Raw genomic sequence first — 19,125 nt, forward strand, 5'->3', positions numbered from 1 at the left:
CAACTTTCACCGCCGTGGGTGCTGCGCGTCGTTAAGGAAAGTTGATATCAACAAGGGACTAAAGCAGGGGTGCCTTTTATCCCCACTGCTGTTTATGATGTACATAATGAGGACGGAGAGGGCGCTAGAAGGAAGCAATATCGGGTTTAATCTCTCATACAAACAGCTGGGTACAGTAGTAGAGCAGCAGCTTCCAGGTTTATTTTATGCGGACAACATTGCGTTGCTAGCTAACAAGCAAAGTTATTTGCAACGTCTGGCTAACATCTGTGGACAGTAAGGCGAGAATTCAGGTTTTAAATTTAGTGTTAGAAAATCAGGTGTAAGGGTATTCAATGAAAAACAGTGAACAGACAGTGGCAATACAGGGCCAGGAAATATCTCGGGTAAGAGAATATAAATACCTTGGTATAGTGGATAAACGAAGGCAATAGATATATGGAAACACAGGAAAACACAATAGAAGTAAAGTGGAAGAGAAATGCAGCCATAATGGAAGCACAGGGCGCTATGGGGATACAATAGGTACGAGATGCTCCGGGGTATGTGGAAAGGTGTAATGGTTCCAGGACTCTCCTTTAGGTATGCGGTTGTTTACTTGAAATCGGGTTTACAATCAGGAATCGATCGAAACGAAAGGTCAGACGGACGCCTCGCATTGGGCGCTCTCGGGAAGACTACAAATGAAGCTGTGCAGGGTGATATGGGCTGGACTAGTCTTAAAGTGAGGGAAGCTCACAGTAAAATTGATTATGAAGAATGAATGAGGAATACGGACGAAATTAAAGGGGCTGGGAGAGTGCTGAGGTATCTGTACAGGAAAAACATTGATTCACAGTTGAGGAAAAGAAGTAGGAAGCTTACCAGCAAGTATGCGGCCTGTAGGGTGTGCAACACAGTAACAAGGAACGTCAAGCGGAAAGTCAGAGAGGCCTAAATAATCTCATGGGTAGCGGCAATGGAAAAGAAACCTGCCATGAGTAACGACTTAAGAGGAAAAAACGAAGTCAGGAAAGAAACAATTTATGATAACTCAAAGGGAAGCTCATTACTTTTCGAAGCGACATAGGGATGCCTTAGAACACGCACCTAAAAAGCGAGATATAAGAAGGAAGAAGAAGCATGTGCTTGCTGCGGGAAGGATAGGGAAACGATGGCGCATGTTCTATTAGAATGTGAAGACATCTGCCCAGCGGTCGATCTAGGCACCACTGGCCTCCTTGAAGCCCTTGGGTTCCGCGAGAGCAGGGGAAAAGTAAACATGTCCGCGATAGAGATTAGTAAGAGGTGATTGGAAGATTGGTGGAAGAAAAGTAGGGAAACGACAAAAAATGAAGACGTACAAAAGCAAAGTTCGCAATAACGGGTCAGAAAATTTGGTTGTGGGAGTTCATAGTGTTTTTTATTTTTATTTTTGGAACCTAGGTAGGACATTAGGCAGTATAATAGCAAGAGCTTGGTGGTGCAACCCACTGCCTTGTTCCAAAGCGGACGCTCATAACATCCATTCAGCCATCCGTCCGAAAATAAACCTGCCATGACTAACTATACTTAAGAGGAAAAAACAAAATCAGGAAAGAAACAATTTATGATAACTCAAAGGGAAGCTCATTACTTTTCGAAGCGAGATCAGGATGCCTTAGAACGCGTAGTTATAAAGCGAAGTACATTAAGAATGAAAAAGCATGCGGTAAAGCTAGAAAAACGATAGAACATGTCTTATTAGAATGTGAAGATAACTACCCAGCTTTCTGTTTAGGCTGCTCTGACGTGCTTGAAGCCCTTGGGTTCCGGAATAGCAGGGGGGAAGTAAACATGTCCGCAATATAGATTTGTAAGAGGTGATTGGAGGTTTGTTGGTAGAAAAGTAGGGAGACCACAAACAACGGAAGCGTACAAAAACAATTCTGCCGAAGATGTTTCAGAAAGTTTCATGCTGGTGAACCTGCGAACGTTATCGGAACAGGAAAGCATTTCGGTCTGACGTACTTCTTGTTTTAATTTTTCGCTCAACAAGCCCGAATCATTTCTTCCTCCGACTACCATCATGTTTAATTGTGTAAACAAAGAGAAAGTGTCCTTACGGCTCCTCGTATCCTGTTACCTTGAAATGAAATGGCCCGTTGTAGGCCTTCAAGAAGTAGTACATCTTTGATTCAAAGTATGATTCAGCTTTTCACATTCTTCTGTATTCGTCCTCACATCAATGCGTTATCCATACTTGAAGAAGAACGTAAGATATTGATAGAGAAAATGAAACACAATACGGCACCCCACTGAAATGCAAGTGATATTTTGTTCCCACGAGGACGATGGGTATGTAGGACAGAGGTGCTCCTCAGTGATACAGCGTTGCCAAGTTAATGGTGAGCCGTGTGGGTCGTTGTGGTTTGTAAAACGCGCAGCGTATTGGGTTCCGTGCCAACTTGTTTTTGGTGGCAAACAGCTTTGATGGTAAACAGTCTTGATAGCAAACAACGCCTGTCCTTGTGCTCTCTCTTTCTCTCTCTCTCTCTCTCTCTCTCTGTGTGTGTGTGTGTGTGGTCGTCTGTTTGCGTAGGTATAAAAATTGTTTGCTAATATGCATCTACTCACCCAACAACAAGTTCTAAGCTACACTTGTTTTTGATGGCTGGTGGTGTTAGCTGGATTTCACATTGGTTCAAACCGAATACAGGTTGACAGGTGGTGTTCAGGCCGAGAAATTGCCAGCAACGCTTGCAAGGATAAGTCCACCTGCCGCAAGCAACACCTCTTCTCCATACATCGTGCAACCAGGTAACTGTTCTACACCCATTAATCTTTAACTAGCGATATCGTGCGCGCTGGGCCTTGAATCGCTGCTCCAGAGGCAGTTTCGTAAAGAGGCACCTTTTTATCTATTATTCTACTATGTTCATCTCTGCCTCTCGCATCTGATTTATCTCGCTCTCTCTCTACTAATAGGTTTGATACAGCAATAACCAGCACTTCTCCCGCAAGTTCTGGGAAACTGCGTCGAAAGGTTCGTGTTCTTGTAGATTCTTCGCCAGCTCATTTAATCGCATTGCCGTTTATAGTGTTTGTTGTTGCTCTTTATTTATTTACATTCTAGTTAGCGGACAGCAACACTAGAGCCATCCGTTAGGATTTCACGCATCGAAGGGCTTCCCATCGATGAATCGCGTGATAAGGTCGAGCGCAACCTCGGGCTGGTCGAAGGGCAGGATGTGACCGGCGTCCCTAACAAGGACCTGCGTGAAATTTCCCACTTTCCGGACGTATCCAGCGACACCGTTTCCGTCCGGTCTCTTCCAAATCTTACGCTCCGCCTTGTCGAAAGCTTCCTTGCCCGACCATTGGATGCTGCACACGAAGTTGTCCGTCAGTGGGTACGCGATGATAATGTCCAGTTGACCGTTGTATATGAGCACCTTGTACTGCGGCTTGTCCATGAGGGATGCGAGCCACGGCTTGACGGACTGCATGATGTCCTCCTGAAGGTGCCTCTCAGTGGCGTCACCGTTGTTGAAAGTCAGGTTACCCACGTGAATGGCTTTGCGGACAACGGGCGAGTCGACAAAAGCGTGGTACCAGCCGAAGCTTTCCGGCTCTTTTGAAAGGAGGAAGTTGTAGTAGAAGTTGAGGCCGGTGACATTCTTAAAGTACGGCGGTTTAGAGACGGTGTCACCGTTTATGAGTTCATCAAAGATTAGGAACGCATCCAGGTACCGCCCTCGTTTGATGTAAGCGACGGCCCGGGCAGTCTCCGTGCGAATGTAGTCGGATTGCCGCCTGTCTACTAGGCCAATTTGGTACAAGAAGTCGGCGTAGTCGAACATGGTCTCCGGGTCGACCATTCCGTCCCCGATGGCGATGCCGCGCAAGTTGATCTTGACCCTGGGTGCAACGGCTGTGTCGATGGCGTGCGCGATGGCCGGCACGTACTTTCCTGCAACGAGGTGACAAACGTGTATGATGTGACAGTGAAATTCGCCAAACTGGAGCTCAGCGACTGCAGTATACATGTCGCTTCTCTGCGAGTCCCGCAAGACAAGTAACCATATCTATAAAAGGAACTTCTTGTTGTAGTAGTGAGCTTGGTTTTAGGTATATGCTTAAGGGATCTAATGGGAAATTCTCAAGGACGACGTGCAGACGATATAGGTATAACTTGTACTCATCAAGTTATTTGTATGTGCATACCACCTATATTATTATTCGACCCAATGTTGTGTTAAATATACGGAGGTTAGGTTTACGCTACACGTATTTTTCTTTTCCTATTTAGCACGTGTCAGGGAAAGTGCACGAACAAACTTTACTCACCGGCGTACGACTCTCCCGTTGCATAGAAGTCGTTGGCCGCGTACTCATCGAAGAGCGTGAAGAACTGCTGCAGGGCCTCGTGCAGGTCACGGCCGACGTCGACCTCGTTGCGAGCGTAGCCGTTGTCGTCCTGGGTGAAGCTGAAGCCGGCGCCGACCGGGTTGTCGATGTAGAGCATCGAGTAACGCTGCGCCCACGTGGTGTCGCGAAGTTCGGGCACACCGCCTTTGGCCACCCTGTACGGTCCATGCTCCACGAACAGCCCGAACAGCGAGGAGCCTCCCGGGCCTCCCTGCAGCCACAAAACCACGGGCGCCTTCTCCGGATTCTCCTGCAAGCCAAGCCAAAGCCACGAGCGAAATTCGGAGCCCCTTTCTCCATTGCGGTCTGCTACTGAGAATAAAGCCAGCTCTGGTAGACCCCTGATGAGAGGAGACTTTGAAAGAAGATAAATGCAGCTGGTTTCTTTCAAGATGGACACTCGGCGTATTCCGTGTTCTGTCTCCTCGACCGTCCCCTCGGGTTTGATGAAAAACCCTCTGTGCGCGTGGTCTTCCTTAGTTCGTACATTGCACGTCCCACGCGAAATTATGTTCCCTCGGTCAAGGCACAGGAACGTCCCCACCAGTCGTGATTTAAAATGCCACCGTAATCGTCGTGCCGTCGATCTCGGTACAGACGAAGTCCGTGCTATGCACGCCGCGATCGCATACACTGGGGTTCCGGCGCTCAGCCGCCGTCGATGCCTACGTTTCTTGCAGTGGTCCGTGCCTGCTGCGCGGCTGCGTAAAGTGCTGACGGTGACAACCTATAGCCCGGTCAAGGCTGCCGCCGTAGTCCGAAGGCGCTCTGCCTCGGGAACACCACGCCAAACCATTCTGCGACTCATGTCAAATATGGCAACGTTGGGTTGTTTACACGAAAGACTCACAATAGCGACGATTTTATTGCCGCATCTGAGTGTTGTATCAAACGTCGCGTTGCTTTTACGGAAACCACGGGTCATATAAAGAGACGTTAAAATTTCTTGTCAGTGTTTCTTTTTTTCTTTTCATTTCTGTCCTACGCAACTTGCATTATTCTTCTTTTCACTTTCTTTTCATTTTTTTTTTTGCATCACGACGCTTTATGTTGCGTTGTTGAGTTTAATGTTGTGCATGAGAACTAAATGGCGTACTAGAAAATACAGCTTTCCTCAGGAGAGACAGACAAAATCTGATACGAAGGATATCTTCGAATTCTCCGATGCTGTGCTCTCTGTGGTAGAAATGTTTGTTCCACTTCTATGGAATCGACATTACCAAGCCTCTTAGCACCAACATTACTGCACTACATGAACTTATTTCGAATATATTGTAATCAGGATGATGAAGTCAGCGGCCGTATATATCCGCGCCAGCCGCCATTGTACACCCTGCCGTCATTCTCCCGTATACAGCCCGGATGACTCTGAGTGGAACCCAGTTTCTGAAGACGCTCAGCGGCGCGCTGAAGAATGTAGTCAGCTCGGACGACATAAACACTGGCATGATATCGACAAGCCTGTTCATATCGTATACATCCCGGCTGGCTCACTCGTGTGGCTTCGAATTCCATTTCGGAAGTGTAAATACTACAGCTCCTACCCGATAGTCCAGTTTACGTTGGATCCGTCAATTATACATCGCAGATCCACCGACATCTGTTTCCGCCAACCATCGATCGCCGTAGACGAGAGACTGTTCACGTCGGCGACCTCAAGCCACACCACGACCCTGTATTGGCGCCCTAAGTCGCCAGGATGGCCCCTCTTCGCCGCCAGGGTAATGAAGAAGACGATGTCAGCGCTCTGTGCTCCCATCGCTGGAGCGCGATGATTATATGTACATAGGCCGCTTCTGCTGCCATATCTGAACTGTGTTTGCTGGCTCTTATGAATTATTTTTATTTGACCATACTGTGAGCCTAGAACGACAGAAAGCTGAGCTAGTTGGTAAGGATTCATTATGCAAAATAGAAGTGAGGCGTGCAGACAGGACACAAAAGTAGAGAAGTTCCCGGCGTTCGTGTTGTCCACTTCTCTACTCTTGTGTCCTGTCTGCACGCCTCACTTCTGTGAGCCTTTATTGCACAGGCCCAAACAGGAAGTGCGTTGTAAAAATGCACATGAGCATGGGACTAACAGGACGAAAAGAAAGAAATAAAAGAAGGAAGAAAAAGAGAACAGGGAACGCTACCATATATCAACACTGCCATTCAACACAATAAACTTTCTTTGTTTCCTGTGATTGAAAAAGGAACAACAATAAAGTCCTCACAACAATTATAATATTGGTCGTATGACATTATTGTAGTTACGGGGAGTTCAATAAACAACCACTTTTCAGTGCATCGCAACATGTACATCCCAAATCATAAAGTAGCATGCAAATACACGTGTACCGTTGCCCAAGCATTCATCCTGCGCATTGTAGTGTGAGGTACGTGCTCAAAGAGTATCACGCGCAACCAAATTATGGATCCAATTTTCCAGCAGTGCCATGTACATAATCTGATTCAACAATTTTTTTTTTGGCAAATCATTCCAGATTTCGATTTCCTACGAAAAAAATTGAATACTTGAACGTGTCGCAATGTGTGCGATACTGCCTGATGTGTTTATGATGGCAGGTTCTGTTGGAATGTCGATGCAGTGGCTGCACGTAATCTCTCTTGTTGATATTAATAATGTTGTAATGATATAGCATAAAAAGAAACTTCGTGCCACCACGACGCCGGGAAACAGTGGTAGGCGGCGTTGCTTGGTTTCTAAGAGCACTTACGCTCAGGAGTCGAAAATATTTAGAGATGTAAATCGCAATATAATTCCCAAGAGAAGGGAAGCGCAATCGAGGACGGCAGGTAACTAGGTGGCAAGATGAAATTAGGAAATTTGCGGGCGCAAGTTGGAATAAGTTGGTGCAGAACAGATGCGATTGGAGGTCGCAGGGATTGACCTTCGTCCTGCAGTGGACATAAAAAGATGATGATGATGATAAATCGCAACACTTTATTTTGGGTGCTTTCTAATTGCTATGTGAGCCGTTTCTGGTACGGGTTCTACATTATGCTACCACACTAAAGAATCAGGCTTACAAAAGCTCTATATACTGTTAGATAGTTTCACATAGTATGGTACTTCAGTTAGCTTTATTCGCAAAAAGCCGAGCGTTCGGAAGGCCTTCAGTAATGTGTTATCAATACGAGCATTCCATTTCAATTCACTTGTAAACGTTACGCCTAAATACTTTATTGCGTTAGTTTGTATTAAATCAGTACTCATTAATCTATGATTGAATTCAGTAAGCGTCTATCTATGAGTTACGACCATATACGTATGTTGTTTTCTGAAGATTAAATTCCATTCCCCACGTGTCACACCAACGAGTTATATTGTTCACTGTATCATAAGAAGCCAAGAAACACTGGCACGAAGGACAACATAGAGGAAATTACTTGTGCTTAATAAATGAAAAATAAAGAAAACTATATATTAATGGAAATGAAAGTGGATGAAAAAGCAACTTGCCGCAGGTGGGGAACGATCCCACAACCTTCGCATTTCGCATGCGATGCTCTACCAATTGAGCTAACGCGGCGCCGTTTCCCCATCCACTTTCTTGGGTATTTATGCTACCTAGTAGAATCTTAAGAGTGTTAGCCAGCGCCACCCCTCGGAGACCTTGGCGGTGGATGTGGCACATCCTTTCTTCCGCAGGCATCACGAGAACGTGATCTTTTTGGGTGCAGGCAACCGGTCAATAAACCCACATATGCTACGTGAAGGCATCAATGTTGCCGGATTCGAGACCCCCGTTATGTAATAAACGAGAAGAAAGGGCGTTAACCGATGGGCCCGATTTTTATAAGTCATATCATAAAAAGCCAACAAACACTGACTCAGCGACTGCCGCGCGTGCGCACAAACCTATTGGGAAAATGTGTTTGCTGCAATGCACATGTCTCGTACGACCAAACTTGCCATTTCTATTTTTCTGATCAAGCCTTGTGGCTTCGATAAACAGGGCCAGAACTTTTGCCGTTGATTTCCTCATGAAATTCGTTAACGTAAACCCGCCTTTCGCGTCTCTTATTTCTAACTTCAATTTGCATGCTAGCTCTCTTATCCCTGCATAATTTATCTTTCTTTTTTTCGTCGTCATTTGAATTTTCGTTTGAGGTTAATTATTCTCCGTGTGATACCTTCTTTCATTTTATTTTTCTAGTGCTTTGGCACCTCCTCGTCTGCTTTTTCAATAACGCCATAAATTACTATGTTATTTCGGCGGCTTCTATTCTTCATGCCATCAACTTTAATAACGAGGTCATTCAGTTGTTTGCTCGTGCTGTTGATACAACTTTCACATTCCAAGATCTTTTGTTCGCATTGTCTCAATCGAGCTGGCTTATCCTCAATGGTAGTCATTCTTGTTTGTATGCCAGATACTGTTTTTTCCCACTTGCTTCAGATTAGAAGTCAATTCTTTCAATGTCTCGTTTGTTTTACTTTGTTATTTCAGTATCTCCTTCAGTAAGTCTGTATTCTAGCCTTCGTCGCTTCCTGAGTCAGATGTGCAGTGCTGGATTGAGTTCTACACCCCCTCATTTTAGGAGTAACAGTCTCATGGCATCATAACACTTGCACACCAAATGGACTCAGTAGCACCGTTAGGGTTACGTCATCATCTCGAACAGAATATACGAAATACTCGTCACCAACCTGCGCGAAAAATAAAGAAGTGTATGAACCTGTGTCCCGACACGGTGCCACCAATTCCACCGACGTGTGTGGCGTAAAGATATTAGTGCGATCATCAGTAAACTCCGTATACAGTGTCGAGAATGCAGTGTATGCACTAAAACCTACCTTATATGTGCAAAGCATCTATTCCATGATTTACAGGGCGGTCCGAAGAACACGCTTCAGAGAGCGCAGAGAGAAGCCAGACAGGATTTGCCCATATTTGCGCCGCATTTCACGCGAATGCCGCGATGACGACCCTTCGGAGCTTTCTCTCACATTCTTCATGTACCTGTAAACCGCACGATTTCACGGAGCTTCAGGCCGGGGCCTTGGGCAACGTACCTTGGCCGGGAAGAACCAAAAGAAGAGGTTGCTTCCGTACTGCTTGTTGACTGTGAGGAACCCCGAATATCCTGGAAAGTCCGGCACGACCCCGAGCGAGCCGACGCGGCTGAGGTTGCGCGCTTTTTCCAACTGGCCAGCCTCGATCAGCGGCGTCAGGAAGAGCGGGTCGCCCACGTCGCCCAGCTGCGACGGTGCTCTGCGGAGGCTGTCTGGCCTGCGGTGGCACGCGTGAAAAAAATTTTTTTTTTTTTTTTGGGGGGGGGGGGGGTGTGACATCATGTTTAGGGGCGAGATCTAAGAGCTCCCTCGCTTGGGACGAGGTCGTGAAGACGAGCTTTCTTTGACACTTCCCGCAATACCATTTCGCGGTTTACAAGGATACATACGCTGGCAACCTTCCGGTTTCATTCGCCGAAGCAGAACGGGCAAGAAAAACCATGGCAAGCCTGCTGTAGTGCGGCAGAGAAGAAGCACATGGATTTTCAATAGTTTTCCTCAGAAGCTCACCACAAATTTGCGAGTTAATTTCACCGTGTATTGCACGCACGCAAAATGATAAATATGTGTGCTTGAGGGAACGATACGCATTCGATATTTGATTTGAACATGTAGAAAGAAGCATCTCTTACGTGGAGCCAATTGTAAAAACACGCTTTTCTTTACGCTGATGATTATTAGGAGGGAAGGGGGGGGGGGTGCTATAGGACACAGGACTGGAAATTTCTTGGGGTAAAAGGGCCCGCTGCAGCTAAGGCGCGTGCAAAGCCATCTTATAGACTGCAGATGTTTAACGGTATAGCAGTCTTGTTTTTCCTGCTTGTTTCCCCTCGCGACGTATATTATTCATCTATGAAGGCTTTTATTGGCTAGCGTCTGCATAGACGATCCAGGCCGGGGGAAGCAATCGCCGCGTGTAATGCACAGCAAACAAGAGTGCTTTACGTAGAAAGTAAATACCGTAATGATATGAGAGATATGGCTACACTCTGTTTACTGGCCGTCGTTAGGCGAGTTGCGTGAATATTCTCGAGCTCCACCGGTACGACAGTCTACGTGTATACTTCCCACGCACCACGTGTTGCATCGCGTCGCATTCACGTAGAACCGTGTTCTTGCTGTGCTTATGAATGCAAAGACTTTAAAGAACGTTTAAAGGAAATGACTCCCGTCTCTGTAAGGGCTGCCGTTCTGCTTGCAGTTAGCTCAGAGCCGGCGACCGCCCTGTACACATCCATTTTCTCTTCACTTTTGAGATCATTCCCTTCAGAGATCAACAAGAGAAAGTGAGAAAGATAGGTAGAGAGAAAAAGAAATCAAAAAGGCGAAATACTATCAAGTGGAGGGTAAGAAAACATAAGTTGTGTTATAAAAAACAAGTGCGTTAGACTTATAATGATGCCTCCTTGCCGCCCGCAGACTCCGTCGATCAGAGAAAAGCCACACCATCTCACTTGCAGATAGCAGAGATTTATGTTTTGGTACTCAGAACGTACTCACAAGTTTCTACTCACCCATTGTAGAGCCTTCGCATTGAGGTCCCAAACCAGGCCTGAGCGCCTGCGGTCAGCACACACAGAATCAACAAGGCAGGCTTCATATTCGAGTGCTTAGCTCACAGGACCGTGATGGTTGCCGATGGTCCACTCTCAATTTAGCCTTTTCCTCTCAACCGTCAGACGACGCTTGAGGGCGAAGTATTCCAGTTCATTGACAGAACGCAGTTTCGTAACAAAATCCGGCAGTCCTGCGAATTTTACACGTGTGCGGTTGAGGCGCCTGCAGGGTGCCACGATGTGACCATCGGCGTTCTCGTTATCTCCCTTTCCGATAAAGACTGCAGACGAGAGGCGCTACTCTCGATTCTCCGGCGCGAGTATCAGGCAAATGATAGCGCGTGAGCCCTGCCTGAAGTGGCTTTGTGCGTAAATACTTGCATCAGCAGATTTAAGCCTATACGGAGTGTCTTTTTGCACAGGTTTGGACCAATGGCGCCTTGCCTTCGACGGACGCACACCGGAGCTATGAGGTGCAATATATATATCTAAAAGTCGTCGAATTTTTTTAATCAGATTCCCACGCGCTATAGATATTTCTGTCACAAAGTTGTTTCAGAATGGAAATTTGTTCTCGCATTCTGCAGCCTCTGACGACTGATCGATAGACTTATCAGTTAACTCATTGATTGATTGGGTTATTCCTTTGTTTCCTTCCCTAGCCTATTTGCTTAAGCGCTGCTTTTCCTCTCGCACATTCTCACTGCGTAACATGAATTTCCGTTGTGCCTTTGTTTTGTTAGCGTACACTTGGTTGTCGCTTCTGTGCATGTAATTGATTATACTGTGATCACTGTTTATATTACCTTTCCAGCGAATTAATATTTACCTACTTGATGTGTCTATAACTGTACGGTAAAAGTTCGCTTTATCTTCCGTTTATTTCCTTCCTTCTATCTCTATTCCGACGTGTGTTTCTCACTCCCCTTGCGAAACACAGCATCAACCAATGTGAAATTTGTCTAAATGGAATGTTACTACTCCCGCTTTGGAACCTTGTGCACAATGGAAGTAAATGAAAAAGAACAAGAAACCTTATTTAAGTATGCCTCACCGGACTGTACGTATTGCACTTGCACGCCTAATTAACGTCTGTATGGACCTGCAGGCGTAATGTAGTAAAAACAAAGAAAAAGAAAACAAAGGCAGTTGATGTTTTCAGGCCACAACAGTAGCAGTAACAACAACAACAGAACTGTGGGAACTTACAGAATCAGCACACTACTTCCAGCGAAGCTCAAGTTAGCGCTACGAGCGGTGCGAGCTCTGTATGGTCCATAATGTCTGCCTTTACCTGTGAGGATCTATCTATGTATCTATATATCCATCCATCCGTCCGTCCGTCCGTCCGTCCGTCCGTCCGTCCGTCCGTCCGTCCGTCCGTCCGTCCGTCCGTCCGTCCGTCCGTCCGTCCGTCTGTCTGTCCGTCCGTCCGTCTGTATGTCTGTTTGTCAGCAAGCAAGCAAGCAAGCAAGCTCCATTTCTACCTGAGATGTAGCTTCAACTGTGGCGAGGATCACAAGTAATCCACTGATGAAACTGGGTGAGAAGTGCCGTCGAAGTTTCACATATTTGCTAGCCGCTGCGTTCGCATCAGTAAGCGCTCGTATGCGTTGTGCAGATTGTAGACTGACAGCGACTCTCCGGCTATTCGTTTTTCATTGTTGTTTGTACTTTATTTAGACGTTATACTATTCGACATCAATTTTTACGAACAGTAAAATGATATGCTATCTTAAGAAATTGTAAGAACTGCAATAACCGCATACCTTGAAGCAAAGCGCAAAAAAAGAAAGAAAAAAAAAACGCGAGGACACGAGAAGGAAACGAAGACACAGCGCGTCTGTAAGGAAGCAAGCAAGCAAGCAAGCTCCATTTCTACCATTTCTACCTAAATTTAATTATCTTGTCCTCATGCCTTTTTTTGCGATTTGCCTCAAGTTCTGCAATACCAACTAGCCCACCAGCCTGTCATCTTGAAATGCCATAACCGGCAGTGTTGCATAGCGCGAAGCGGCATGTTCGGTAACCGCCTAAAGCAAGGCTTGAACTCATGCTCATTCTCTGCGGAAACTCGTGGCCGTTTGTGCCATAACGAGACCATAGGTGAGCTATAGTTGGTACATGTTTTGGAAGCAAAGAGCACTGTCCTCCACCTGGACTATCCCGACCCAAGTTAACAGTACCTTGACGACTGTGGCTTCGCGTCGCTTTCACAAAATCCTTTGATTTCCACATCAAAAGGAAAAAAAATTGGGCTGCTTGTGACCACTGCGGCAGTGAGGAAACTATTGAACGCGTACTTTGTCGTGGACCTCGATACAGCGCACACAGGCAGTCACTCTCGACCGAGTTGACACGCCTTCACAATCGTCCAGACAATCCTGGAACGCCGGCCCATACAAGTCGTCACACCACAAGTCGGTCAAGACAACCATGAAGTTTTTACGTTCTAATGGCCTATCAGAGAGACTATAATTCTCACAGGCTTCCCCATATCCACTTTCTTTTTCGCAGCTTTGCTTTATCTTTTCGCTAGTCTTCCCGTCATTATTTGCCCCTTACCGCTCCCCAAGTGCAGGGTAGCAAATAGGAAGCTATTCCGGTTAACCTCCCTGCCTTTCCCACCCCATCTCTCTCTCCAACAGTGCCAGAAACACAACAAACCAAGAAGAGACGGCCCACTTATGCCCTTCACATTCCGCTGTGTTCATTTGCATCCACGTCAAATAAAAGAATTCTTGATCTGCCCTTCCTGCAAGTAAATATTTCACGCATCGAAGGGCTTCCCATCGATGAATCGCGTGATAAGGTCGAGCGCAACCTCGGGCTGGTCGAAGGGCAGGATGTGACCGGCGTCCCTAACAAGGACCTGCGTGAAATTTCCCACTTTCCGGACGTATCCAGCGACACCGTTTCCGTCCGGTCTCTTCCAAATCTTACGCTCCGCCTTGTCGAAAGCTTCCTTGCCCGACCATTGGATGCTGCACACGAAGTTGTCCGTCAGTGGGTACGCGATGATAATGTCCAGTTGACCGTTGTATATGAGTACCTTGTACTGCGGCTTGTCCATGAGGGATGCGAGCCACGGCTTGACGGACTGCATGATGTCCTCCCGTAGGTGGCTCTCAGTGGCATGTCCGTTGTTGAAAGTGAGGTTACCCACGTGAATGGCCTTGCGGACAACAGGCGAGTCGACGAATGTTTGGTAATAGTCGAAGCAGTCAGGGTTACTGGACAGAAGGAAGTTGTAGTACGCGTCTAAACCCGTGACATTTTTGAAGTACGATGGCTGGTATAAAGCGTCTATGTTTATAAATTTGTCCCAGATGAGAAACGCGTCCATGTATCTTCCCTGCTTGATGTAGGCAGCTGCCCGAGCACTCTCCGCGCGGATGTAGTCGGCTTGTCCTCTGTCTACGAGGCCGATCTGGTAGAGGAAGTCGGCGTAGTCGAGCATGGTCTCCGGGTCGACCATTCCGTCTCCGATGGCGATGCCACGCAAGTTGATCTTGACCGTGGGTGCAACGGCTGTGTCGATGGCGTGCGCGATGGCCGGCACGTACTTGCCTGTAACGAAGAGACAAGCGTGAATGCAATCGGGGTGAAATTCACGAAGCCGCATATTTCTCAGATGGTGTATGTTTAACGGCTCCGAAGCTATCATATATCCGGCTACTTACCGCTCATGCCTAGAAAGCATGCAATGGATATCTAGGGAGCTCTAGCATATGGACATTGTCTATAATGTACTCAGCTATCAGCTTCCTTTACGCTATAGCCGCCTCATCTGCTCTTATCTCCCTCCGGATCACGACAGATGTTGCTGGCATCTGATGATATATCAGCATTTATACTTTAGAAGAGCTAACTCCCTGTAGAACCAACTTCTTAATTCACAATATTCTCTCACTCCCCCACTATAAGCTATAGGCGAGGGGTGTTCGTATCACACTGCTAATATGAAAAATTGCAGTGCAGGATTCGATATTTCGCTTACTGCTTAGGAGTGCTCAAGGACAGTGCTCAGATAAAGATATGCGAAAGAAGTTGTTGGAAGAGCTGGTACCTAAATAAATAAATAAATAAATAAATAAATAAATAAAGGCAGGGAGGTTAAACGGAAGACAGGTATCCAGTGCCTAAAGGTACATATTTGAGAAGGCAGAAGAGACGTTCATGAGAAGCAGATAAGCACGTCACAAAATTTGAATAATACACTGACATGCACACCGCAAGGTGCAACGCATAAGCCGTGTGCTTAATTTATTCGTGAATAGCGTCTGCGCGCTCTCCATGAAGTGCCGAAATGCACAAAAGCAAGATCAACTCACCGGCGTACGACTCTCCCGTTGCATAGAAGTCGTTGGCCGCGTACTCATCGAAGAGCGTGAAGAACTGCTGCAGGGCCTCGTGCAGGTCACGGCCGACGTCTACCTCGTTGCGAGCGTAGCCGCGGTCGTCCTGGGTGAAGCTGAAGCCGGCGCCGACCGGGCTGTCGATGTAGAGCATCGAGTAACGCTGCGCCCACGTGGTGTCGCGGAGCTCGGGCACGCCGCCTTTGACCACCCTGTACGGTCCGTGCTCCACGAACAGCCCGAACAGCGAGGAGCCTCCTGGTCCTCCCTGCAGCCACAGAACCACGGGCGCCTCCTCCGGTTTCTCCTGCGAGGTGAATCAGAACCAGGGGGCAATATGGAGTTTACGCGAGACCTATATGGCCGCATCCAGCCACACGTTGTCTACCTTGGCCGGGAAGAACCAGAAGAACAGGTTGCTTCCGTATTGCTTGTTGACTGTGAGGAACCCCGAATATGCTGGGAAGTCCGGCACTGCGCCGAGCGAAGCGACGCGGCTCAGGTTGCGCGCTTTTTCCAGCTGGCCAGCCTCGATCAGCGGCGTCAGGAAGAGCGGGTCGCCCACGTCGCCCAACTTCGACGCTGCTCTGCGGGCGTTCTCTGGCCTGCGCTCACGTAGCAGACCGAATAAATTGTGTGGCCTCTCCGGGTTGCGTCTATGAAGACTTGAAGATTTAAAGCTGGCCGAGTCACATATATGTGCATGCGTTAACTTCGAGCTTTAAGTTACACGGTGCAGTCGGGAAAATGAAGTGCTGATTTCAGTGCGTGGCGCAACAAGGCAGCACCCTGCCTCGTTGTCGGCGAGCTCGTCATCGTCTAAGCTACATCAGTTTCCCTCAAACCCGTTGAAATGTAATCCTGCGGCCATGTTTTCTCGTCCACGAAGTACATCAATCACTGGTTGCAGGAAGGGAAACACTCGCGATATTACCTTTTTCACGAAAGTCCAGCTGAAGAGTGTTTCCATTAAACGACGTGTGTTCTTTCTTCCTTTCTTTCTTTCTTTCTTTCTTTCTTTCTTTCTTTCTTTCTTTCTTTCTTTCTTTCTTTCTTTCTTTCTTTCTTTCTTTCTTTCTATTCTTCCTTTCCTATTAAAGTTCCTCGCGTTCCCATGAAGCGCGTCATGACTGCAGTTCTGTAACGGCAGAGAAGGTAATAAACATATAGAAGGAATGTCAAGAGCAACGCTTGCAGTTTGCGCGCCCGTTTCTATTTTGCCGCAGCCATTAACTTCTAAATACTCTCAGAACAAGTTTGTCCCCTCCCCCTAAAGAAGAAAACAAGGAGTGCCATATAGGCACTGCGGCCGTGCAAACGGCAGATTGGGCAAGTCTCTGGCTCCGCCCTCTGAAATATTTCTTTTTCGTCTTTGACATGATGCGCCGAGAATATATGGCAGTTACTAGAAACAAAATGCGGAGTGGAGTAAGAGAATTGGAGTATTAAAACATAACGTTGGTTTGTTTAACTTTTCGCATTACCGTTGTGCCTCCTTGTTGTCTGATGTTGACACGTACAAAACCGAGACTTTGTATAACCATGAGCTAACGTACGACTGTAGACCTACGATGGGGTGAATGGAAACGATGTTTTCATATAGTCTACCGCTTATTAAAAGAAAATAAATGTATGAAGTGCCACCAATGACAGCGAATATTTGACCCGATGAATACCGTCGACTATATATGACCGATGAAGACCGTTCATACCCGTTGCAGACCCGGTAACGAATCCTAAGCGGGGAGATAATATTAATTTCTGGCCATTATTCCGCCTCTAGCAAAGCATGATCGTGACGTAAATAATGACAGCCATGATAACGACACACGTGAAAAAGCCGCGAATACTGGTTGATATAACCATTAAACTGATACTCACGAGCAACACTATATCCGTTTATAGTGGCATAACGCGCTCTTTAAAAACCTCATTTCAATTCATTTGGTCCAACGATCACTGGAGAAACTAAGAATATACATTTTCTTTCTTGAATTTCTCACCGTATTCATAGCCGGCGGCACATCAGTGTCACATCACGTACAGTCAACCGCAAACGTTTACGGACCACGGGATCTCGAAAACGTTCGATTTCCGAGCAGCCTGCAACAGCAGTCAGTAAAACCGAACATCGCAATGATGTTCGCATATACTGGTAGAAGTTGTAAACGCGAATACCAAGCTGCGTTGTGAGGCTGCTCAGATAGTCAGCTTTCTCTCAGATTTTGTGGTTGACTTTATACCTCAAAGTATATTTTCGTGCTTTGGCCGATTTAAAGAACGAAAACACCTCGAAACTTCCTATATCGAGTCCTTGATTCCGTTAGAATGCACTTGAGTCCTACGTTATCGATAAACGTTTAGCTACACTACACCCGAGTAGACGCTGTAAATATTCTTGACACTATGGTGGGTTGTTGCAGGAATTTCAAGATGGCGTCGTCATTCGTTTTGTTTTCTGGTTTTGTGGATTTTACCGCGTCTATTCGAGGGAAAAGGGCCCGCTTTGCAGAAGCGCAATTTGCTATGGCAGCTTAACAAAATATTCCTCTTTGGTGACCCCTTAAGATCTATCGCTGCAGAAACAAGGCCTATCGCAAACTCGTACTCACCCATTGTAGAGCCTGCGCATGGAGGCACCGAACCATCCCTGAGCGCCATTGCAAAGCACGCACAACGCCAACAAGGAAGACTTCATGTTCGCGTGCTCTAGTTTAGTCTCTTATCACATACAGGCCGACGACGACTGCGACGGAGATGTTCTTGATCATTCGCAGACCTCGGTTTCGCAAAGAAACCAAATGCTATCGTGTAGCACAAATTTTACGTCAACTATTCTACACGTGAAGCTCCATTACACTGCGATGTTGCAATTGTCGGTATTTTCGCTATCCCTTTAGCGGATAAGGACTGAAGAACAGAGTCAATACTATCTTTCACCAGCGCTGTCGACTCTCCGCAGCGATTTATCGACGATGGGCGAGCACGTGAGAGGGGGGGGGGGGGAGGTAGGGGGAGTCGAGCGCCTGGAGTGCGTGGTTACAGAGGCGTAGAAGCTCGTCTGCACAGAAACATGCACGACTGTCTAAGTGTTCTTTTTTTATTTCTTCATTGTCTTTCTGAAATTCGCCAAGCCTTCAGGAGAACTGCATCTAAGCGATGAGGCTGAATAATTTGCAGACAGTCGCCGAACTTCTCCGTTCAGCTTACCGCGCAGCACGTATCTGTCGTACTTGAAAATGGAGTTATTTCGATTCCTGTCCTTTACCTTTACGAGTTTGATTCATTGTTTTCATTTTCGTGATTCTTGATCAAGGGTGACTGGTGCAGACCTTAAGGCCTTAGCACAAGATGTGGGACGCGATCCTGCCATACGTAACCTTTGCTTACAACACGGCGGTGCAAGAAGCAATACAGATCACGCCGTATATATATATATATATATATATATATATATATATATATATATATATATATATATATATATATATATATATATATATATATATATATATATATCAGGCACGTACCCAAGGGGGCCCCCCCCCCCGAAATTAAGTGACATAACCCCCCCCCCCCCCCTACCCGCCCGCGCCACCACTCCTCACACACATTCATAAAGCTCCGGCAAATCAATCTAGTGGCGGTCAACATTCTGCCGCCTTGTAAAGCGAAAGCAGTGTATGACTAACTTCCGCAGTTTCTTTTTTTTCGGCGTCCGTTAACAGAGAAAATCATAATGTAGGCCGATCCTGGTGATCATGCAAAAGGGGTCCAAGATCAATAGCACATACGCCGG

The 19,125-nt window shown here is 46.6% G+C and overlaps 2 protein-coding genes across 2 annotated transcripts; both read right to left on the reverse strand.

Moving 5' to 3' along the window:
- Positions 1–2,162: 2,162 nt before the first annotated feature.
- LOC142572204 (putative serine carboxypeptidase CPVL) lies at positions 2,163–11,281 on the reverse strand. Its single transcript, XM_075681148.1, has 4 exons — positions 10,927–11,281; positions 9,413–9,629; positions 4,309–4,639; positions 2,163–3,931 (listed from the first exon to the last, which is right to left on the reverse strand). The coding sequence occupies exons 1-4, from the start codon at positions 11,010–11,012 to the stop codon at positions 3,132–3,134; spliced, it is 1,434 nt and encodes a 477-aa protein (XP_075537263.1). The 5' UTR covers positions 11,013–11,281; the 3' UTR covers positions 2,163–3,131.
- Positions 11,282–13,656: 2,375 nt separating this feature from the next.
- LOC142572205 (putative serine carboxypeptidase CPVL) lies at positions 13,657–18,277 on the reverse strand. Its single transcript, XM_075681149.1, has 4 exons — positions 17,939–18,277; positions 15,715–15,931; positions 15,303–15,633; positions 13,657–14,538 (listed from the first exon to the last, which is right to left on the reverse strand). Exons 1-4 carry the CDS (start codon positions 18,022–18,024, stop codon positions 13,739–13,741), a joined length of 1,434 nt encoding a protein of 477 aa, XP_075537264.1. The 5' UTR covers positions 18,025–18,277; the 3' UTR covers positions 13,657–13,738.
- Between the last annotated feature and the right edge of the window lie 848 nt (positions 18,278–19,125).

This window comes from Dermacentor variabilis, chromosome 2 (assembly GCF_050947875.1).
Source record: "Dermacentor variabilis isolate Ectoservices chromosome 2, ASM5094787v1, whole genome shotgun sequence".
In the NCBI taxonomy this organism is placed as follows: Eukaryota; Metazoa; Arthropoda; class Arachnida; order Ixodida; family Ixodidae; genus Dermacentor; species Dermacentor variabilis.